Below are 24,917 nucleotides of genomic sequence, written 5' to 3' on the forward strand. Positions count from 1 at the left end.
AGCTGTATTAAAACATTTTCGTGCAAAAATTAATTTTATTTATGTTGTGTTTTATATAATGCATAATACATTGAATAAAGTTTGTATGACTTTGAGATTGAAGCATGGTTTACCACCAGGATATGCATCGTTCTGCCTGATTTAGCGCCATTGAATAATTATTTATATACTTTCACAACAGCAATAACAACCGTGCATGTGCTTATATAAAAATACTCATCAAATATTTGTGGGAATAAAAATTTTGTATTATGAGAAAAGTGTTGCGGCTTTGAGAGAAATGTTACAAGTGTCGTCTGCTACGACGCCTGCTCGCTGCGAACGCGGGGAAAGTGAACTTTTCTCGCAGATGCACTTGCTTCTGCGCAGACGCACTTGCGAACTCTCTCGCTCTTTCGAAAGGCTGCATCGGCTGTCACGATTGATGAACGTCTTCGAGTACTTTTAAACACATCTGCTGCAGTGCTATCTTGGACGCTTGTGGCCTCTTACGAGCACGCTTCACTATATTTTATGTTGACGTACCGCTTCTCCTGAAGTGCGCGCCAGCAACTGTTATGTCGTGGCTTTGCGCTTACCCGTTTTGCGACAGCAGACTACAGCCAGGAAGCAGCAACCTTTCCTACCACAAGTAAGTTTGTGTTCTACGGATTGTAGCAACTGCGCTTGGAGCAAAACTAGCGAAACCAAAACTGACAAAAAAATACCTGTGGACTAGTTCGCCAGTCAACAGAATACCAATCCGTAGCCTGTACTTCCCATCATTCCCATGATAGTTGAACGATGGCAGCGCCACATTGCCCTTAGTTATAGTAATATGAAACTCTATGACACGGTGTAACATGGAGGAAGAAAAATGCTTTTTTCCTTTTTTTTTCCCCTTCCTCCATGCGGTGTACCGCCCTCCCGACTACGCCCTTGGACTAATGTCTTAGAACGTTGCTTGGACAAGCGCGCTCGCTCTTTCATCGATTTTTGTTGATTCTGAAAGTACACTTGCGCGAATTGCTCCATAAATATTATTGTGCTCACTACATGTATCTTTCTTGCATAGTAATCTCAACACTCCCGCGCACACGCGATATCGCTACCGATGACAGCGCTACCACTGAACAGGCGCTACGACAGCCGTCCCATTCTCTATGCTGCGCCAGCTGTGTCACAGAACACCTGCTTTGTTTTGATAACAGCTTCTAGAAAACTATAGCTCGGAGGCGAATGCGCAGTACATTGAGCTTGGCTGCAGTTTTGAATTTATTTTATGCTTCGTCATTGTGCGTAAAACGTCAAAAACGCGGTTATGTTTCTGTTTGCTCGTGCGTTAGCAAGGCGCTTTGGTGGTACGGGTTCTCCAGCGGCTTCATGGAGGCAAGTGGCCCTACATGGTCTATATCGCACGTGTGTTGGTCGTCGTCTGCTCTCAAGTTACGGGATCTTAAATCTGACACACGTGGATGAACAAGGCGGTGCACGGATGGTTGATGTTGCGGAAAAACCGGAGTCAGTGCGGACAGCAACTGCATCTGGACGTGTCCTGCTAGGGAAGCACGTCTACGAACTTGTGAAATCCAACAGTATGAAGAAAGGTGACGTCCTGACCGTTGCCCAGATTGCGGGAATCGCTGCAGCTAAACAGACATCCCAGCTGATTCCGCTGTGTCACCCATTGGCCCTGACCAAAGTAGACGTGAAGTTGACACTTTTGGAAAACACCTACGAAGTGCTTATCGAAAGTTATGCTAAATGCACAGGAAAAACTGGCGTCGAAATGGAGGCACTGAGCGCCGTAACTGTCGCGGCTCTAACCGTCTACGATATGTGCAAAGCGGCCAGCCGAGAATTGAAAATAACTGACGTTCAACTAACCTCAAAGACTGGCGGGACGCGAGGAGACTACCATCATTGACAGCTCCCATATCTCGCCGTAAACACCGTTATATCTTTGAACAAGCTTGTGTGCCACATAGCTGCGACCGCGGCTTTTGCAAATGCATTTTTCTCTCTCGTTTCGTAAAATACTTCCGAATTATGCATCGGGCTGTGGGCTGCTCGAAGCAGCTAGCTTTTGGCTTTTGCACTTAATAAAGCGGGACCAATCTTGACATCGGATTTCTATGCGCATGCCAAACAGGTTCGCATATTTGGCCGCTACAGCAAAGGCATGTTTGTACAGGGACGTGTATTTTCGGTTTCGGACGTGCATTACGATCATGGAGTTCTTGTAGTTTTACTAATTAAGTTATTGCTAGGTTTCGATCCCTTTCTCGATCGGCGTATTCGGGATCTTCGACTCTGCGCCGTCGCTTGGCTAAGGCTTCCTCGGCTCTCTGTGCAGGATCAGCCAACCTAATCTAAAGAAAAATTGCACCATCTTCCCGTAGGGGAACCCTGAATAGTTTGCGAAGCAGCCATGGGGGTCCGACTCAAGTTCCCATTAGCTTTTAGTTCGTCGTTTCCGTTAGGTTGAGGTACGTAGCTACCGTACATTATATTTACCGTGCGTTGCGGGAGGAAAATGAGAGGAGCGGAGCGCGCGTCATTATACCGCGAGCTACAGTGGCGCCCCCCCAGCGGAGTATGCAGCGCCTACCGTCGCGCCTCTAACCTAAGCTGCTTCGCATTATCGCGCGCGGAGCCACAGGTGTTGCCATTCGTTGCGCAATCCGGAGAGGAGATGAGACAAGGAAAGGAGGGGGAGGAGGATGCGCATGCGCAGTAGGGGTGTGGACGCCGCATGTCGGATGGATGGAGGGAGTGACATAGCCCCGACCATAAGATGCTTCGCATCTAAAAAACGTTGGGATCAGCTCTACGCCGGCGATTGTATTCTTGTGTGGCCAAGCGGAGTGATTACCGCAAAGCGGCCTCTTCCTCCGTCTCCGCATGGCTGCTACTACCGCCCGCACGCTAGCAACCCCACCTTCACACCTGCTACACGGAACGTTTATGGCAAGCGGAGCAGACGCTGCGGGCAGTGTATAGACGTTTTCACGAGGGCGCTTCTGCCGGTCTGGCATGGAGAGTATGTGTCAGTGTTGCCTGTTCGGTTTGGACTGTGAGCTTGCCTTGCGCTTGCATTGCGGAGTGGTAGCTTTCCTTCGATGTTTCCGTTTATTTTTGTCACGAATGACTTACGCTCGTAAATGTAATGTCATATATACTCATCAAAAGGCTACAGGCCAGCACTGAGCAGTTTATGGGTGCACAAACAACCAGCGGAACATAACGATTTTGGGGAAAGTGTGTCCACAACACAGCACTCCGCGAGACCACTGCCGCGATGTGGTATGTTCACGCTTCGCCGGTTTCCTGCATCACCTGAGGACTTGGCATTTCAGTCTAATGTGAACCAATGCACACATCAGTAAACGCATTTTGGTAAACTCTTTTCGGCACATTTCCCAATAGGTTGCGAGAATTGTCAGCTCTTCGACGCAATATTTTCTCGTATGTAGTGGCAGAGGCTACATTTGTTATTCTTTCAAACACGACTTCATTTCAGTGCCTAATGGTCACACGGCGCACTTTTGATCATGATCGAGCCCGATATGGGTCGAATTTCTTGGTCGCGATTGGCTTCGTTGCTCAATCTGCGGAAGGGAGCCAATCGCGCTCGAACATTCCGATCCAGCTCGGTCTCGATCGCTATCAAAAGTGGCAGTGTGACACCGGTATAAGAGAAATCGGAGCACTTTGCGAGAGAACTAGTCGGTACATAGACGTCAGACTCTGGAGTTTTGCAAGACGCGTAGCGCCACCTGTCGGTGCGAAGAGGTAATAATTGAGTAGTGCAAAGTCCGACTCCCTTGCTAAGTTGCCTAAGCAGCTAGCGAGTGCGAAACAACGATTTAACTTAATTTTGGTTCACATTGCGAATGTTTTGCACATTTAACAGCCAGAATGAGAGATATGAATTTCTCCGCTAGTCGGACGTGCCGCCGAACTGCCGTAAAGTTCTTGTTGGCTCACTCCTTCTAGCGAGCACGACGGCAGCCGCGACAGCTCCGCGCGCTACGAAGAAACGCCGCAATCGACGTTACTGTTGCGTTGTAAATTGCCATGAACGTGAAGGACTGAATAACAACGTTCAGTTTTACCGATTTCCATCGCAGTCGTATGAAGGAGAGAGCGCTGGATACGGGCCGTTCGCGTGTTGGGTAAGCGAATTACTCGCATTCTCCACAACACAGCCGCTCACATGAGAAAGTGTGATAATGTTGTTCTGCTGTAATTGTGTTGCGTAGCCCTGAAGGGGGACTATGGCAACCAAGCGAAAACTGAGCAATCTGCAGCCGCCTCTTCGTTGGCAACAGAATAAACAAAGTTGTGAACCATCCTCCGTATGTGCCATCGATGTTTCTACCTGTTTACACACGTCCGCCTCCACTTTACTCAGCAAGTGGAACGGAGAGATTTGGCAGGTCAGTTTAACCAAACATTTTGGTTCCTTTATGAATTCAAAATCATGTTCTAGGGCATTGTGGTATCGCGAGCTTATTTCTAGTTTCGGCTTTTTCAATACAACGAGCTAGCACGTTTCGCAATGCACTGAGCCCTCTTGACAGCGTTTTTCTTTTTTTTAATCTGAGCAATAAAGTTGCTGTGGGAACACTGGATGAGTAATTGCGAAGTAACGCACGTGTTAAGAAAAAAAAAATGTCGCGTTTATTTACATTAATTTGTGCGCGTGTGTTGTTTTAAGCGTCTGCTGGTTTGTTTTGCCTTCGGTTGTATCCCGCGAAAGCGGACACGCACGTATCTCCATTTGCAGTAAATACAAACCGAAGACAACCGTGAAGAAAACATTCGAAGATGCGCGATAACACGCTCGAACGCCCAGGAAGCGAGAGCTGAAGCGAGAATGCAACTGAAAGGCGAAGGTCGCCAGGGCCATTCGCCCCTGATAAAGCGAGCTTTGTTCCACTGACCTTAAGCTACATAGCTAACTGACTTAATCATATATGTACTTCATCGCTTTCACATTATGTACGTACCCAAATTTAACACATTTAGGCGCTAGAGAACGGACGTCGGAGTGCTTGACGTCGACGTCGTACGATAATAACACCTGAAACTTCTTTTACATTGTACACGTACTTCGCTCTGCTCCCTTTCCGAAGCGTGGATGGGCGGAAGAAGCTTTCCAGGTCCTTGATATTTAAGAAACCGTGCCTGCCTATGCAGCTTCGCTTGCGGACAGCTCTCTTTGCACTACTCAGTTTGCGCCAAGGCTGCGATGGGGGCGCTGATGGCGGGTTTTTCCGCAGCGCCGCCTGGGCAGAGTCTGAAGTCTATACACTTCGCAACGATCTGGAAAAATCATGTCCTGTATGGAAGATGTACGCAGACCCTGTGTCCACCAAAACATTGTCTCTGCGTTCACACGCACCCTGCGCGGCCCTGCCTATAAATGCAATTAACTTCAACAGTGTGGTGCTGCATCGAGCTCACCCATCTTTGAGCGTTGTCTATGCGCTTGCGCAGCAAGAGAATGCAAAAACGAACGTGTCAACCTCATCAGCACGGCCTAGCGCCAGTGCTAGAGTTCGGGAACCGTAATGCGCTAACTGCGTGGCGTAGAAACGCGCTAAATGAGCCCGCGCAAGTAAGAACGTAAAAAAAAAAAAAAAAAAAAAAAAAAAAAAAAAAAAAAAAAAAACCTGTATTCGCTTGGGTACGCGGACAATAGCATCATGCTTGCAAGAATAACATTAACGAAAAAAATAAATTCGCACAGTCGATCAAGTGATATACTTACGTGCGTGCAGAGACTGCTTCGCTGACCACTAAGCGCTTTTCACTCATGGTCAGTAGTGGTTTACAGTCATATGCATATGTATTTATTCGACAATTGTTAAGATTCGACATTACTTTATTATGAACATAAAACAGTGAGACGGTGTAAGGGAAACAAGAGAAAGAGCAGAGATGGCCCTAAAGCTGCAATATTATTGGCTTATTTCGCTTCAGAGATAGCGCACACGAACAATTCTTGCCGTACGCGATATCTTCAATACAAACTTCGCGCACGATCTACGTTAAGGTTCACCGTGAGCGAAGCTTATTCCAAATTCAGACATTCGAAAGAAAAGCCATTCCAGGTAAACAAACGTAAAAATAGGTAAACAAATATATCTTTATAACAAGTCCTGTTATAATCACTATTGGGATTGACAGTATGTATAAATAAATAAATACTAAAAATAAAAATCTAGCACCTGGGCTGTATCAGTCGCGCTGGCATCTGTGATCACCGCCGCGCGTCGGTTCGCTGCAGGTACCGCGCTGCTCGATCGCCACGCTTTATGCTTTGACATTTGCTTATAAGCACCCTGCACCGCACCAGATCCAATAAATTTTGCATGATTGAGCTGTTCAGTTGCGTCGGAAGCGTATGGAGCAACCACCGCATATCTACCAACCACTGACACGCGTCGTCGGGCCGCCGGCGCCTGGTTTTATAAGCAATGCCCGACAGCTACGTACGCGCCTGCTTTCGCTAAATGAGGCAACCCTCAATCGCGAAACTTATTGGTGATCAGATTCAATCGACGATACGGTCACATGTGCCCAGCAATAACAATGAAATATACCGCTGATTAGCACGCCAGATCTCGACGAAGCAGACGCGGCTGCCGCCGCTACCGACGACGAAACACCACATCCACTGTCTGGGCTTGCTGTTGCCATGGCACACTACAGTGAGCGCTCACGCGAGCACGTGAAACATGTAACAAGTCAAGCGGCACAAGACAAGCGAAGCGGAAGAAAACAATCGAAATAATGCGCGGCGAAGATCACGTACACAACCGAAGTGCGGCCGGCCTGCTCTCGCAAGGCGCACAGTCCAAAATGGCGGCGACGCTAGACGTCACTCGTGTCGGCCAATGGCGCTGCTCAAACGTCGGGTGTGCGCCGTGTCGGTTTCGACCGGCGAAGGCGTGGTGGTCGTTTCTGGTCGGCGGCGGCGGCCATCCGCTTCCCTCCTCCTCCGTTCCGCTGTCGCGCTCGGCGCGGCCAGCGAGATCGAGGGCGCCACGTACGTCGGGCCTGCCGTGGCAGACGACAGATAACGCGCTACCAGAGGAAATCTGCGGAAAACTTGGATCGCGCCCTGCAGAGCAGTTATTGAGGTGCGATTTTGCTTCGTCAGTCAGTAGACAGTTTTAGTTTAGCGTTAGCGTAATAGCGTTACCGTTCCGCAAACGAACTTTGCAGAAAGATAGTTTTGGTATAGCGTGATAGCGTAGTTTACGTGCGGGACGCTATTCCATTACGCTTTGAATTTCGCATACATAGGGCACCTAATTCTGTGTGTGTGTGTGCGTCCGGAAAGTGCGATAGGCAGCGCAATGGAAGCCAGGAGCGCGTTGTATTTTTACTTCACATGTCCGTCGATCTGCAACGAAACAGACAAGCAGTACAAGCTGTCTACCATAGCCTCCAAAATCCTCCCATCTCAGAGGCCATATGCCGTCGTCGCGCCTATCTCCCGAATTTAGCGACAAATGGCGCTCGCATCTCAGAAAAATTTCTCTCGTTAGGCTTAGGCGCGTTCGAAGCGAGAAGCGATCTCGAAAATTCCTCAAGATTAGCCATAACACTCTCTCGGCGAAGCGGCATGAGACTAAGCAAAAGCCGTTTACGCAGTCATTTGCTACGAACGAAGTGAATTCTACAAAAACAACGCCAAATTCAGTTCGAAGCGGGCGACCGGGGACCGCCGCCATGTTTTACGTACACTACGTCATAGCCTCCTATATACTTTCTGTGCCTGCTCGAAGGCGGCTAAACCACCGTCCACTCTCGCTAGCCGATTGACGCCGTTCCCCACGAGGTGGCGCCACCAGCCCTGGGTAGTGTGCGTGGAATTTGCCACATGCTTGTACGTCAAAACGTGTGTTGCGCTCCTGCGACTGGAGATTTTTATTTGTTCTTGTGATGCTATGGCCTACTGTTGCGTTCCAAAGTGCAATTCGGATGGTAAACATAAGTTACCTGGCATTTCGTTTCACGAGATTCCTAGCGACAGTGAAGCGAGAGCAGCTTGGTTGAAAGCCATCGCTAGGAATTGACTGGACGCCTAATACGACATCACGTTACTCGGTTGTTACTCGGTTACTTAAATTCTCGGGTTTTACGTGCTAGAACCACGATATGATTATGAAGCACGCCGTAGTGTGGGACTTCGGATTAACATTGACCCCCTGTACGTGGTTCTTTAACATGCACCTAAATCAAGGCAGCAAAAACGCCCACATTAAAATGCGGCTTCGTGGCCGGGAATCGCACCCGAGACTTCGTGTTTAGTAACGCAACGACAAAGCCGCTGAACTAAGGAACCATAAACAGTACTGTCATGTGCAGCTGTAAGTATTGTGAATTCGCCTGTAGAACTCTAGGGTACTGAAAATTTAAGATTATTGTCAATAAATATCCGTTTTGCGCGTTAATCATGAATATGATGCGGCGCGCGCACAAGACGATGAGATATTGAGGGTAGACCAGCTTTACAAACGCAAGCTTGCGACCTACATGCATACAGAAATAAAAAAAGACCGTCAAAGTTGTGAATTTTCGTTCATGGTAATGAATCGGAGTTTTGATCTCAGAACAATAAAATACAGATTACCAAAATTGCGAACAAACTACGATGAACAAAGTCTAAAATATCAAATACCTAAAGTTTTGAACGAGATTAAGGATCTTATCCCAGTAATAGAACGGCACTCGTCAGTAGTTGCTTTTAAGAGTGCTTTATAACCGAAGCAATTCTCCTGTAAACTAGTGTTGTATTAAAATAACCTTTCCTTTTTTTCCCCCCTTTTTTGTGTGACAGATCAATTTTTTGGTGTTATATTACTAGGTGTTCATGCACACTTGTGCCTGTGTGTTGCGAGATAAGACGTGGATACCGTCAGTGTTTTGAATTCTGTTTACTATTTGTTTGCTGCTTTCTATGCACATATTTTTTTTTTCTTTTTCTATGTGAGTAGATAATGAAATAAGTTCTTGATTTGTATATCGCTGTTTCCTCCGTGTACAGTTTGGGCCCCGGACCCAGTCAGGTTCAAGGAAGCACCTTTTGTCCGGGCCCCTTTGGTTTTTTGTATAAGGAAACTGGAATAAAAATTAATAATAATAAAAAGCTAGATGCAATATCTTCATGTATTTATATTGATAGCGTAGATACGACTTTATTCTGACATTCGAATGCGAAGTTAATGTTCGCTAAGAGATGGCACAAGTAGTCTAAGATGATTATAATAACAAGTTTCTGCATTTACGTCAATTAAGTTTACGCTTTTTGCGATGCTGACTAAGCTAGCAGCGAGACTACTGCGCTGCTCCGTCGTCTGCACTACCCAGGGCTGCAGGCGTCACCTGGCGGCTCACATTCGAACTAGTCGCGACGGCGCGAAAGAATGGGAAGTGCAGTGATCGAGCAGGCATAGAAAGTATATAGGAGGCTATGACTACGTACACCACGCTAACACGGTAACGTTAACTCTGAGAAATAGCGTGCGCACGGTAAACGGTATGGGTCGGTTAGCGTTCTGCGCATGCGCACTTCGATCCCGCTATTCCGGTACGCCCGCTATTCACGCTAAACTAAAACTGTCAGTAACTGGTCTTAATAGACAGTTTTAGTTTAGCGTGGTTACCGGAATAGCGGGCGTACCGGAATAGCGGGATCGAAGTGCGCATGCGCAGAACGCTAACCGACCCATACCATTTACCGTACATTTCATCCCCCATGAATATGCCGATCCTTGCTTATTTTTTGCGTCGTTGTCGCAATTGTTTTCTTTTTTGCTATGCTTCGGTTTATATGAGATATTGTTCCATTGAGCAAATAGTGAATTCGTCTAGAATTGCTAAGCCAGCACAGACGCACGTGACACTCTCTAGATATGTTAATCTTGCTTCCACTTGTCCTGAATGTTTTATGTACACATAAATAAAAAATAGAAAAGAACTCTTCTATGACAATCTATTGCTGGGTTCAACTCTTAAGCAGTCAACCAATCACCAGATGCTATAGCACACATGCCCGACTGGACAGTAAGTGAAATCTTACTTGTTCTGAATATTAGTGACCCTTTGCTTAAGCAACTTTTCTTATAACGGCCTTTTTCCAGGAAGAAAACTGAATCAAAATACTTCTTTTTTTGTTTTTGCTTCAGGTGAATATATGTTATGATGCGGTTCAAAACCAATTTGCTCAATTTGATAACTCGTCATCACCAGGTTGATAGAACCAAGTGCGGATTAGTAGTAATGCAGGCATTGCTCGGATGCACAATTACTTCAGGGGACAAAAAAGTTTTTTTTTTTTTTAACCTGCACGTCGAAACTGTTTTATAGTTCAGTGCAACTATCGGTGTCGTTGCATTCGATTTTTCATATGAATGCTCCAAATTTGGAGCATTCCAAATGCATGGTGCTGTTTCTTAAGAAACAGCACCATGCAGTAGACATGTAAAAATATTTTTATTTAGGGAACGAACAAACTGGGAACAAAACAATGATTGGATGAAACAATTTCGTTCAGAGGCATCGTCGCTCTTGAAAGAGGAGTTTCGGAATCCCACGTTGCGCTGACTGGTGACGACACGCATGCGCAGACGCGCGGAGAGCAGGGTTGCTTTTGTTTGTTTTATGTTGCTTCATTGCTCCCCTATGATTCAATGCCTGAGACAAGGAAAATAATTAAACAAGACAACACAAATCTCGAACGAAGCTGGATTTACTTTTAAAAAAATCTTTATTCCTACTTAAATGGCGCGCCGAGAATAGGGTGCCTCGATGCCCAGCGCCGCTGGCATCGAGGCGCCCTAGCCGAGAAAAAACGTCGGCGGCTGCGGCGCTCCGACGTCTAGGCGCGGAGTCTTGCGAAGCTATCGCACAGCTGGTACGGGGTTGCTAGGCAACGCAGTGACGTCATAGCTCGGCGAGGTTTTGCGGCCCGCGGCACAAATTACAGCCGGCTTGCACGCGGTTTTCGAGCGACAGGTTTTGCCGTCGCGGAGGGCGATCCGTCGCTGTCGCTGGTCGCGTCGCCGGTTTCTGGCCAGCCAGAAAATATCGCTTGTTGCCCGGAAGTCAGCGCGACGACATCCGCTGCGGACAGCGATTGCGCAACAATTAACATGGCAGCAATCGGTCTGTCCCATGGAGGTAAAAATACTTCCTCCATGGCAGGGGCGTAGCCAAGGGGGGAGGGGGGAAGGGGGGGGTTCAACCCCCCCCCCCCGAAATTTTTCCGCACCCCCCCCCCCCCCCCGCCCCACTTACCCACCCTTTGTTCTCGTCGCTTCGCACTGACATAATTCAAGGAACCGGTGTTACTATCACAATTTCATTCCTGGGCGCTTCCGTTTGGGTTGGTACTTTGCAGCGTATCATTTCTGCATATGAAAAAAAAAAAAAAAAACTGTCAAGGTGTTTGTCACGGCTTTGACACTCTCTGAGGTTTTGGGCGAGAATGTGGCGGCGGCATTCGGAAGCAACAAATGCGGCAGCCGCATTTTAGATGAAGGTGAAAATGCTCGAGGCCCGTTTACTTAGATTTAGGTTCACGTTAAAGATCCCAGGTGGTCGAAATTTCCGGTATATATTTCCGCCGCTTCCCTTCAGGAGCCGGTTAGGCCGCGCTCGCGCAGGATCCTATTAGTCTGCGCGCGAAACGTCTCTTGTTTGCGATTGCGCCCCTACGGAAAGCTGGTAGTTACTGCTGTGTTGAATCCCAAACCAGCAATTACGCAAGGCTGGTAGTTGCTGTTGTGTTGTTGAATCCCAAACCAGCAATTACGCAAGGCTGGTAGTTGCTGTTGTGTTGTTGAATCCCAAACCAGCAATTACGCAAGGCTGGTAGTTGCTGTTGTGTTGTGGAATCCCAAACCAGCAATGCACACACGAAGGGGTTGATGCCAGCAGTGAAATTCCACCGACTCGCAACAGAATGCACGAAACAGACAGCCTAAAAGCATGGATTACTGTTGTGCGCAGTACAGCGTAAGTAAACTCTTGTTGCAGGCGCTGACAGTTCTCGTCGGAGTTCACGCGTCCTGAGAAATTGATTATGTGCACTATGCACTGAACAAGACCGGAGTTCATTCCTGCATCACTAGTACACCAATCAGTCGAGATTCTGTGAGGTACAAGGCCGCTTCCTGTTTGCACCGGCGTAATTTAGTGAAGCAGAAATGAGTTGCACGCACTACTTAAAATGTGTAGTTGTACACATGCCATATCTATGCTGTGCGGTGAAATATTCTGTACAATTCTGAATCTGTTGACGTGAAGGCAAATGACGGCTGCACGCTCGCACACAGCGGAAGACGCAGCGGCCCATGCACTCGCCGCAGGAATGCAACCCTCTCGTATGAGGGAGCAGGGCGACGAAAGCTTCCGAAAAAAAAAAAAAAAATGACACAGTCCGGAGCTATCGAGCAACAATCCGAGACCATCAAGGAACAGTCTGCGGCCATTGCTACCCTCAACCGCAGAATGGGCCCGGGATAATGGAGGCTAAAGTAGCTGACGTAACCAGACTGAAGGTGGTCGGTAAGGTTAAGAAAACACAGCAGAATTCCGAAGCGTTGGGCAAGTGCACCGCGCTCAAGGGGATTGTAAATTAATAAAGTCAAAATGGCGGACAACACAGACAGATTATTTGTGTGGCAATGGAACTGCACCAGCTTCCAGAGGCGAAAGGCCGCGCTACAGCAGTTTGTGAAAGCACAAGCGGACAAACCGCACGTCCTGCTCCTACAGGAGACCCTTTGTGAGGAGGCGACCTTCTCGGGTTACCGCGTTGTCTCGACGAGAGGAGACCATAGGAGAGGGGTAATTACGATGGTTAAGAAGGCAATTTCCTTCCAGGAGCGCGAGATCACAATAGGCAGAGCTGATGCCAGCACTAGATTGGAGGCGCAGCTGGTTGAGATAATCCCTAGTAGCAGGATCAAACAGAGCATATTCGTCCTCAATGTGTACAGCCCTCCGACAGATCAGAGGCAAAGTTTTCGCGGACTCCTAGGCAGAGCAGTCGCCATAGCGGGTGACAGCCCTCTGATAGTGGCAGGAGACTTCAATGCCCCCCACATGGCCTGGGGGTATGATAGACAAACGGTGAAGGGAGTGAGCTTAGTCAGCACAGCAGAAGACTGCGCGTTGACCCTAGTGGCGGACCCCCGCTTTCCGACGAGGATAGGCACCTCGGTCTCGAGGGACACGATGCCAGATTTGGCCTTTGTTAGAAACATTGACGCAACCTGGACTAACTTGCAGGAAAATCTAGGGAGCGACCATCACATTGTAGCGTTATCAATCAGGATCAGAGAGGCCCCACTTAGGATATCAAAGTACGTTGATTGGGATCTCTTCAGAAAGATACGGGACGAGGATGAGTCGGAGTACAGTGCACTGGAAGATCTACTCGCGCAGGTCAAGAGAGACGTTGAAAGGGCCACCAAGGAAATATCCACGGACCTCGAGACCCCCAGGATGGACGCGCGCTTGGCGCATCTCTTGGAGGCCAACAGGTCTGTGCTGGAGAGGTGGAAAACGCAAAGGCTAAACCGCAGGCTGAGAAAGAAGATCGCGGAGCTTAATCGCAGCATAGAGGCACACTGTCTGGAGCTCAACAGACAACAATGGAACGAAGCCTGCTCCGCAGCAGACGGGCGAATGCGCACGGGGGGAAAATGGAACCTACTTAAGCACCTGCTCGATGATAAACAGACCAAGGGTAACCAGAGGCTCGCCGTAGATAGGCTAGTGCATAAGCAAAAAGAGGGGGGTCATTCTGATGCGTCCCTTTTCCGAGATCTGGCACGGAAGTATCTTCCGATAGGGAAGGAGGAATTACAGGAATGCCCTCAATACGTGGGGAAGGACGCACCAAAGCTCGATGATCCGTTTTCGGAGGCAGATATCAGGGAGGTCCTCCACAATCTCAATGGCAGGTCGGCCCCTGGGCCGGATGGCATAACCAACCGGGTCTTGAGGAACCTAGACGACCGGTCCATTAGCACCATTGCGAAGGAAATCAACAAGGTATGGGAGGAAGGTAATGTTCCGGACTCGTGGAAGCAGGCGACGGTGGTACTGATTCCTAAGCCTGGAAAGCCCCCAAGCGTGGACAACCTCCGGCCCATTTCGCTCACGTCATGTTTAGGTAAAGTTGCCGAGCACGTTATACACAACAGGATCTCAAAACACATAGAGCGCGAGGGTTTGTTCCCGTACAATATAGTAGGGTTTAGACCATCACTTTCTACGCAAGACGTCATGCTACTGCTTAAAAGACAGGTTATTGACAACAGGACTAGAGACGTACGTCAGGGGAATTCTCGCACTAGATTTGACCAAAGCCTTCGACACCGTGTCGCACGACTTCATCTTAAATGAGATTTCGGCATTGAACTTGGGCGGTAGATTTTTCGCGTTTGTGGAGTCCTTCCTGAGGGGCAGGACGGCGGTCGTCGAAATGGGGCAGACCAAATCAGAACCATTCGCGCTAGGAAACAGAGGCACACCACAAGGGGCGGTGATCTCGCCCCTCCTGTTTAACATTGCAATGCACGGACTCTCGAAGCGGCTGGTCGCCGTGCCAAATGTACGTGGAACACGCGCTGTACGCCGATGACATTACGATCTGGTGCCCGGGAGGCTCGGAGGCGGCTGTGGAACAGGCGCTCCAGGAGGCCTTGGATGTGACCGAGTCCTTTCTGGAGGGCACGGGTCTCCGACTCTCCCCGACCAAGTCAGAGCTCATGTTATACAGACCGGCAAGGCAGGGGGTTCGGGGGCTCGTGCCGCTCGAGCAGATCCCCATAGATGTGTACACGCGGGACGGCCAGAAGATCCCCAGGGTGAATTCGATCAGAATTCTAGGATTGTTGCTCGATGCCAGGGGCTGTAATGCCAAAACCATTGCGCATCTGACCGCCAAAACCGAGAATATCCTCAGATTAATCATGAGAGTCTCCAATAACGGGGGGCCTAGGCGAGGACAACCTAATTAGGGCGCATCACGCTTTTCTTATGAGCCACATCAACTATGTGGTTTCGGCCCTGCAGTGGACTAAGACTGAAAGGGACAAGCTTGATACGATCGATGCGGAAAAGCGTCAAGGAGGTACTGGGTATTCCGGTCACGGCGAGCACGGACAGGCTAATAATGCAGCTCGGCGTTCATAACACCACCCTCGAACTAATAGAGGCGCAACAAGCGGCGCAGATCACGAGGCTTTCGGGCTCCAGCGCGGGTAGGCGCCTCTTGGATGCGGCGGGCTTGCGGCCGCGTTACAGTCACAGTGAGGCGGTTCAGCTGGACGAGAGCTCCAGAGGGACCTACGTCGTTGGTCCCTTCCCTAGAAACGTTCATCCACAGCATAATGCGGGCAGGCGAACAGCTCGTGCCAGGACGATTTTAAAGACAACGGTCGGCCTGGAAACCTTCGTGGACGCAGCTCAATATGGGCGCTCCGGTAAATTCGCGGTCACGGCGGTCAGCGAGAAGGGCGAGCTCCTTCTGCGGCCTCGGTAGGCGCTGTCACGGCCGACGTGGCAGAGCAGGTGGCGGTAGCGCTGGCGATGCAGGATTTTAAAAGGCCGTATATCTACACTGACTCACGCGCGGCCGTCAGGGCTTTCGCTTCGGGAATGGTTGCGAGACAGGCGGAGGCGCTTCTGAAGAGCAAGTCAAGAACTTATTCTGACCCCGTGCATTACATTACGTGGTTCCCCGCTCACATGGGTGACAACGTGCTGCCGGGCCGTCCGAACCCCAATGAGATTGCTCACCGCCGTGCGCGAGAATTCACGCGCCGCGACGGCGGTGAGGCTTCATTGGATCAGGAGGAGCTCGGCCACAGCGACCCCTTATAACATTTCATGAAATCGTCTCCCACTATAAAGAGGAACGCAGGCGCTTCCCGCCTCCACACCCAAATCTATGTAGAGCTCAATCGATCACGCTTAGGATGCTTCAGACGAGGTCATATCCCTCGCGAGGTTTCCTAAGCAGGATTAATACAGAAATTGACCCACAGTGCCCGGATTGTGGGGAGGAGTTTAGCACTCTAGCACATATGATCTGGCAGTGTCCTGCGTTACGGGATACGTCACTCACCAGCGAACAGGACTGGGACGAGGCCATCTCAAGTACGGAACTCAAGCTCCAGTCCATGGCCGTCCAGAGGGCCCGTGAAAGAGCCGAGAGGCTTGGCCTCCCGATTCCGACATGGGAGCAGCCAGCGGCGAGCCGGGGGCCCCAGCGGGTCTCCGCCGGCTAGTCCCTCAGGACCTCAATAAAAGTTCATTGTCTGTCTGTCTGTTACGCGTTTTTGCGCGTACGTACTTAAGTTTTCTAGCGCAAAGACGCAGCGAACAAGCTATTGCTATGGGAGTAGGTATAGCCTGGTCACGCATGCATTTTCACGTGTATAGCCGGCCTTGACTTGTGAAACGCACTTCGCCCCGACGAGGACGACGCCATCCGATGTTAATTACGACAATTAATGATGTACGTCTTCTCCGATCGGGCGGGTCGTCTCAATGATGCGTTTTCGAAGACTGGTCCATTCAGTGGCGCGATGAGAAACCGTTGCCTTTAACGCCCACTGTACCTGTCGTATTTACTGTAATTTACTGAGCTTACTTTACTTTTTACTTAATTTCTTCACAAGCACACGCGAGGGGGGAGGGGGGGGGGGGGGGCTCCCATGTCTTTGATATACATGTATAGAGTCTGCTTTAACTACCGATATTTATTGCCGATCATGCCACGTAGAGGAAAGCGTCTCCTTGCCTGACCCCTTTCTTGATAGGTAACTTTCTACTTTTCTTGTGGAGAACCAAGGTTGCTCTGCAATCCTTGTAGATATTTGCCAATATATTCACGTATGCATCCTGTACTCCTTGGTTACATAATGCCTCTATGACTGCTAGTATCTCTACTGAATCAAATGCTTTTTCATGATCTATGAAAGCCATATAGAGAGGTTGATTGTACTCCGCAGATTTCTCCATTACCTGGATGATGACATGGATATGATCCACCATAGAATATCCCTTCCTGAAGCCAGCTTGTTCTCTTGGTTGGCTGAAGTGAAGTGTTGCCTTGATACTATTTGAAATTACCTTGGAGAATATTTTATACAATAAAATATTCGTTTCCCTTTAACGTTTCCCTTCTTGTGGATGAGTATAATTTTGGCATTCTTCCAGCTTTCTGGTACATTTGAAGTCATAAGGCATTGCAAAGAGCCTTAAGCTTTTCAAGTAGTATGATATATTCTTCATCCTCGATTAAATCGACTGCTATTCCATCTTTTCCAGCAGCTCTTCCCTTGGTCATGTCATTCAAGGCCCTTCTAACTTCATTAGAAGGGCCTATAACGCCAGTTATAGAAGGGGCCTCTGTATCCTGTTCATGACTAGTTCGAATGAAAGTAGCTTGGCTGTTCTGCGAACTGTACAGGTCAGTATAGAATTCTTCCGCTGCTTTTACTATGTCATCGAAATTGCTGATGATATTACCATGCTTATCTTTCAGTGCTTACATCTTGCCTTGTCCTATGCGAAGCTTTTTTCTCACTGATTTCATGCTGCGTCTATATTTTACTGCTTCCTCAATCTTCTTTTCCACGTTATAATTTCGGATATCCCTTACTTTCTTCTTGTTGATCAGTTTCGACAGTTCAGCAAATTCTATCTGACCTCTCGAGTTTGACACTTTCATGTTTTGCCGTTTCTGTACTAGGTCCTTTGTTCCTTGGGAGAGCTTACTTACTGGCTGCCTTGGTGCCTTACCTCCCACTTCAATTGCTGCTTCTGAGATCAACCTAGTTATGGTTTCATTCATTACCTCTATGTTGTCTTTATGTTCCTGTTCTAAAGCTGCATATTTGTTTGCGAGCACCAGCCTGAATTGGTCTGCTTTTACCTTAATTGGCCTGTTTAGGTTAGGTTGGCCTGTTTCTTGACACATTTTTATTCTTTCTTTCTTCAAATTGAGAGAAATCCTAGACCTCACTAACCTATGGTCACTGCACTTTACCCTACCTACCACTTCTACATCCTGCACTATGCTGGGATCGGCAGAGAGTATGAAATCAATTTCATTCCTTGTTTTTCCATTAGGGCTTTTCCAGGTCCACTTGCTGTTGCTGCGATTCCTGAAGAAGGTATTCATTATTCGGAGCCTATTCCTTTCCGCGAATTCTACCAACATCTCTCCTATAGTGTTCCTAGAATCGATGCCGTAGTTGCCAATTGCTTGCTCGCCAGCCTGTTTTTTCCCCACTTTTGCATTGAAGTCGCCCATGACTACAGTATACCGAGTTTGCACCTTTCTCATTGCTAATTCGACATCTTCATAAATCTGTTCTATTTCTTTATCATCGTGACTGGAGGTTGGGGCGCAGGCTTGCACAACCTTCATTCTATACCTCCTATTCAGCTTTATAACGACAACTGCTACCCTCTCATTAGTGCTGTAGAATTCATCAATGTTGCCCGCTATGTCCTTACGGACTAAAAATCCTACTCCAAATTCTCTCCTATCTGGCAGACCTCTGTAGCAGAGGGCGTGACCGTTAGTCAGCACTGTATAAGCCTCACCAGTTCTTCTCACCTTACTAAGGCCAATAATATCCCAGGCAATACCTGATAATTCTTCAAAGAGCCCTGCTAAGCTAGCCTCCCTCGAGAGGGTGCGCGTGTTGAACGTTGCCAGGTTCAGTTTCCATTGGCAGCCCGTCCGGACCCAGAGATTCTTAGCACCCTTTGCCGCATAGCAGGTCTGACCGCGGCCTTGGTCAGGTGCTCCGCAGCCACTGGGGACTCAGGGCCATGGGTAAATTGAAGGAGTCATTTTGGAGGTAGTGGCCGAATACTGCACCAGGGAGGCCAATTCCTGTTCTGGTGAGAGAGTGACTGTTGAAGCTAAGTGGCCCTTCCTAATTTGGTTGCACCTTGACTAGTATAGCCCCACTAGCGCTCGGCAATTCTTTTTTTTTATTTGCCGCTGTCAGGCGCAACTCCATGCCTGAAAACGTAGTGGAATGGTGGAGGAATCGGACTTACGACCGTCAGCTTACTAAAAAAAATCGTACAGAACATTACACGTCTAGTTATACAACACCGTCATGCTCCAACTTCACTGCAGGATGACCCTAAATAAATGGTCATTGATCTATCATATTTGGCACAAACGCCATGAACTGTCTGTTCGTACTCTACATCCATTACTGACGCACGTAATAGTGCCACTGAGAGCCTCGTGGACTTCACGGAAGTACTATCAGACTCGCTCTCACTTTGCGGTCAAAACTTTCGCGTGCGGCCCACGCAAAAAAAAAAACAAAAAAAAAACGCAAATGACGCGTTCAAGCCTACAAGCAGATTCGCTTATTTATAAGTACTTCCACACACTAAATCAAACTCAAATGCTGCCGTCTCCTAAATACTCGTGTGAGACACGCACAGCCTTAGACATACCCTTACATAATACGTCGAAGAGAAATGAAATCTGTAGAGTATACCATCACTAAAAGCAATCCGTGCAGCCCGTTTCTAACGCGCGTTACTCCACATGCGTGTGGCAACAACCATCCATCGATTTCTAATTATCAGCTGAAGTAGACTGCAGAATAACCAGTATCTAACCTGATACAGCGTTATTTTTCATAACTCGCGAAATCCGAAATTAAAGTCTTAGTTTAACGGAAACTCACGCGAACTATCTACATATCTCTGCGAAGAAAAACCGACGCTATTTTTTCTCGAGCGTTCAGCTGTCACGTTTTCCTGAATGCCAACATCAAATTAACTCGAAATTTATCTTTTACAGAACGTTCCTAAATTTACAGAACATTCTTAAAACTCGAAGTTGTTCCCAAGTATCCTCAGAGAAATGAATAATAATGAATGCGACTTACCAAACGTGCCTCGAAAGAAATGCACTACTGTCAAACAGAACACGACTTGTCACAGATTCGTGCAGAAGCGTCACTATATATATACATGCATATATACTCTTGATGAAGGCCGGACCCCGGCTGAAACGTCGAAATTAAAATGTTTTTGTTTTTCTACATGCGCCTGCACTTCTTTAAACATACATATATATATAGATATTGCGGCTCAGTAAAGTTGTTTAAACTTGCCAAAATCAGCCTATGGATCTTTTAGAATACAATGTATTGCACCTGTACCAATAAAAATTTAAGAGGAAGCTTTGGCTCGGGCCCTACTCCGATGCCGTGCCTATTAAAATACATGTAAAATGAAGAAACACTTCTCTAAGATGACCGCTGGGCCAATCTTAATGAAGTTTGTTGCATTTGAGAGAAAAAGTTAAATTCTAGTGTCTGTTGGAAGCGGAATTTCGATTTAGGGCCTGAATGCTTTAAAAGTAATTTTCAAAAATTGGTAAGAGTGAAAAAATAGAAGCACAAAGTTTACAAATGCGTACTTCTGCACCAAGAACAGATATCGCAGGTCTGTGAACTGCATCCGTCAGAACACCCAAAGTGGACAAATTTGATATATTATTTTAAATCTTACGTGAATTTGTTACATTGTCTACAAGGGTGTTTTGTAAAAGCTCTACTCGCATATTAGTGGTTTGTTTGAGAGCCCTGTATAATACTTGAATTTTGCCCGCTTTAGACTTACCATTAAGTGCAATTGACAGAATCATGATATCGTTTTTATCGTTGAGTTAGAGAGCTTGTAAACATGATAGTTTTGTTTCTGAAAATTTGCAATTTTTGCCAATTCTTATTTTAAAAACTGACGTCCTAAATCGAGAATTCGCAACCAACAGTCACTAAATTAATTTTTTTTTCTTTTAAACGCAACAAACCTCAGCACATTTGGTGCACTGGTTGCCGAGAAAAACGATCTCTCCTTTTCTGTGTATTTAGATAGGAGCCCCTGAGCTAAAGCTTCCTCTTAACTAGGCCCGAGCAGACGCCATCAAAATCCATGATGTCACAACAAACTGGTGCGGGAACTTCAAGGCAGCATCGCCACCTGTCTGTCGTTCTTGCGTCTTTGCTGACATACCATGCTTTTGCGGGTATTGTATAATGTACTTATACAGCTAAAATTATTTTTCTCTTTAGTGTCCCTTTATACAAATAAAGTTGCACTTACTGCTGCTCTATTTGCGCTTAAATTTCTGAACAAGATTATACATTTCGGTTGGTATCAATACATAAAAAAATTAGCATGGTTGCAATTATGTCGTTCATTCACGAAAAGAATTCACGTAGCTTCCTTTCTGGCATGAATCAAGGCGATTGGTGTAGTTTAGAAACAAAGTGACACAACATCTGTGAATGTTTATTCTTGCAATGAGGAATCACTTGATTTAAACAACAGTAAGTGTTCAGACAGGCACTGTTTCATAACCTTTCTTGTAGTCTGAAAAAGTGTGCGTAGCATGTCCGGTACCCACATGCGCAGTGCTGCAGATATGCGTTCGTTATCACATTTGATGGCCGCTGTCCACGTGCCACGATTACAAAAAGTGGAAGCACCAGACCCTGCTGCAGACACAAAAACACCTCTTCCAGAAGAGGTCAATGAAAAACACAAGTATTTACATGGCTGACAAGCATTTGTTCTATGTACAAAATGTACATTGTACTTGGAAACAGGCAGTCACATCATGCCAACGGGCAACTCGACCTTATATAAATAGTTCTGTGCAATTACCATTAATAATCAGAGGTAAAAAAATATGCAATGTGTCACCCACGCAAAACAATCATGACAATGACTTCTGCTACTTTTCTGCATGGGCTATCTGTTGGAGTCATGCACAAAGTAAGAAACTCGTTGTCGAAGTTCTGGTGGGAAATAATGGCACGGTGATAGAAAAATGAAGCATCAATGAAAACAGTATTTTCTAAGTGCAAGAAAATTGACACTTCTTCGAATGCACCAAACATTATAGGCTTAAGCTTCACAGATAAAAAAGAGGAAGAAAGGATAGATAAAGCAGTCATTCAGAATGTGCCAACAGATTTCGTTCTCAACTACAGGCAACATACATATTTCTCGAAAACTTTGCATGGAAGAGGTTAAAAATGTCGCCACAATCACTATCTTACTCTCCAACTCAGCGTTTTGGAGATGGTAAGGCCATCCAGTTTGCCTTAATTTCTTCTTTACAATTTTGTTACTGGCCTTGAAGGCAGCTATGTGTGGCTGAAATTGTACTCCAAATGCTTAAGAGGTTTCAGGCACTAGAATAGTTGCACAATGAACATTGCACCCTGCTATGTTCAAGGACACACAGGCACCGAAACATCAAGGTGATGGCCTTGTTGCACAAGTAACACTCATGTCTCACCTTGCAGCAGCCATCAGCAGCTCAAAAAGGTTTTCTTCTAGCAAGGAGGCCTGAGACAGCATGTTCTTGAGTTGGAACTTGGGAAAACAAGTTCCAACAAGCAAGATTGAGCGACAAAGTACCAATGCCCCCAAAAAATGAACCTTCCAAAAACTGGAATGTTAAATAAGATCTACACCTCAACATTAACAGAACTGTTTTGTTCACTCACATAAGTACACCCACACTGCCTCAGTTTGAAAGACAATACAAGTTTCTAAACAGTTTTCTTTCTAAACATTAATTTTTAAAAAATTGCGACGTAAATATGATGATAATGCAACATAGCGATGCTGTTTTCAATTCTGAAGAGTGACTGTTGGCCCCAGTATGAACGTATGCTCAGAAGGCATCCAATTGAGGCAGGCACACATGCATACACAAACACATACACAAACACATACACGCTGCACAGCATACAAGTCGTCATCTGCAAACACTGCAAACAATGCAGCAATGCATTACAAGTAATCATCGGGGTGACAAAAACTGGCAGCCAACACATCAAAAAGAAAGAAAGAAAAAAAGTAAAGTCATGGCACTTCAGCTGTCTCCAACTGCCACTTGTACCATTTCAATGGTGTAACGATGAAAATATGACTAGCGTGACTGCACGTGCAAACTATGCAGCACTTCTGTGAACCGCACATTGATGGCAGTGATTTCTTGCAGACTTACTCCTGCCTTTCATGGTGCAGACTTATTTAGTGCAACCTAAAATGTTCATGAAATTAACATAAAACATGGTGATCTTGCCTATTTCATGCAGCAGCAAATGCCTGCAACGAAGTGCATGCAAGCTTCGGTATCTAACAGTGTTTGCTACACCAGAAATAATTTTTGCGTCCTCAGTGCTTCACTGCGGTCATTTACTTGTACAGAAAACAAGGCTCTCAAATGTTGGTTGTGCTAACACATTGAGCGTCACACGCTAAACTTGTGATGTGAATGACTTCACTAACATACTTCTGTAATGAATGTTGCCTAAAAAAATGTTCTAGAGATGGATCAATTGATGCAAAAATGTTGTACCATGCTTGTCAATGCTTTACCATTAGTAAAACTTTTTTTTTTAATGTGTAATATTCAAACCTTAGATTGCTGTAATGTAGACACTGCAAAACACTCATCACAGGGGCTGGTGAAAAATAGATCAAAGTGGTATAACACGCCTGCGTTATGCCATTTCACAATCAACCTCCATTTCTGTCACATAAAATTTAAGACATAATTTGGGAGTGAAATGTCAAGGTACCCGTTGTAGACGTCGCAATTATGTAAGCCGCATTGTCGTTCGAAATGGCATGTGGTCAAAAACAACATAGTATAAGTTGGCTGTGTTGCGTCCCATATCAATTACAACTCTTTATGGACTACAGAAACGACTTGAAAATGCACGTTTGCACCTAAGCAGTGCTGGTGCTTATGAGATGCAGCAGGAAAGGCACACCTATGCGCACAAGATGCTTCCAAGCACAAAAGACTCGGCTCCCAATTTTTGTGCAATGTCTTAGCATCAGTGCTGTCATATAAATCTATTCACAATAAATAAAACAGAAGGCACATGGAGTCTGCAGACAACATCAAACGCCCGTCTGTCTGAAAAACAGCACAACATAACCCTAACTATGCACCCTCCTCACTGCTATGTGGGCAATGCAGCCCTGATGTCTTCAACAGACGATGAAGGCCGCGCTGGGAGGCAGTACGACGAGGCCAATGTCGACGTAGTTGGTGCTGATGATGCCACAGATGGCAAGTCGTCTGACGGAAGCCGGCATGCCGACTGGAACACCACTGACACACCTCGAGAATTCCTCGACCACGACACTGAGCCACGCGTGGAGTCACGTGACCTTTTGCGTGTTCTCTCTTCAATCAGCGTAAGCATAACGTCTCCTGGAGTCAGGCTTGTCTGCAAGGCTCTCACCACAAACCTGCAAGCAAAATGCACACATAATGCACAAGCAAAAGCAACATGTTTCTGAGAAAATTGTATTTTTTTACTCTACGTTTTTGGAAAATGAGTTTTTCATGTCAAACCTCTGACACCGTCGATTTCGTAGGAATTCTGGTTTTATTTTGTATGCATCCTTGGCATCAAAAATCCACATTGTCATGGTTTATTCTTTTGAAGTCAAGAGGATGTGTTAGCTCTTACTCTGCTATTCAAAGCCAAGACAAGGCAGTGTCTTATCCATTGTGATGGACACAGCCATGACACTTCTGACAAGTTATGAGCAAGAGTAGTATGTCATAACAACATAGCACACATTGCTATAAGATGTGCACTCGCAAGAATTTAAAAAAGAGACAAATCTACCATATACTAATTTCCTTGTGAATATTATTCTATTTACTTGAGACACACTGTTAATGAGGCCATGCATTCATGAAGCAAAGTGAGTTTGCTGTTCACACTCACTGGTGGGAGTGCTCTGTAGAAGGTTAGGTTAAATAGAGGCATTTATTTTAGTTGCTTCTTTAAAACTTAATA

The 24,917-nt window shown here is 46.6% G+C and overlaps 1 protein-coding gene across 1 annotated transcript in view; it reads right to left on the reverse strand.

Annotated features, from left to right (window-relative positions):
* Nucleotides 1-21,356: 21,356 nt before the first annotated feature.
* Nucleotides 21,357-24,917, reverse strand: part of LOC119449437 (phospholipid-transporting ATPase VB) — a 149,768-nt gene continuing 146,207 nt past the window's right edge. Inside the window, exon 23 of the mRNA XM_037712609.2 lies at nt 21,357-24,357. Coding sequence (XP_037568537.1) covers nt 24,066-24,357 — 292 coding nt within the window. The 3' untranslated portion in view covers nt 21,357-24,065. The remainder of the gene's footprint in view (nt 24,358-24,917) is intronic.

The sequence above is a fragment of the Dermacentor silvarum genome, chromosome 4 (genome assembly GCF_013339745.2).
Source record: "Dermacentor silvarum isolate Dsil-2018 chromosome 4, BIME_Dsil_1.4, whole genome shotgun sequence".
NCBI classification, from domain to species: Eukaryota; Metazoa; Arthropoda; class Arachnida; order Ixodida; family Ixodidae; genus Dermacentor; species Dermacentor silvarum.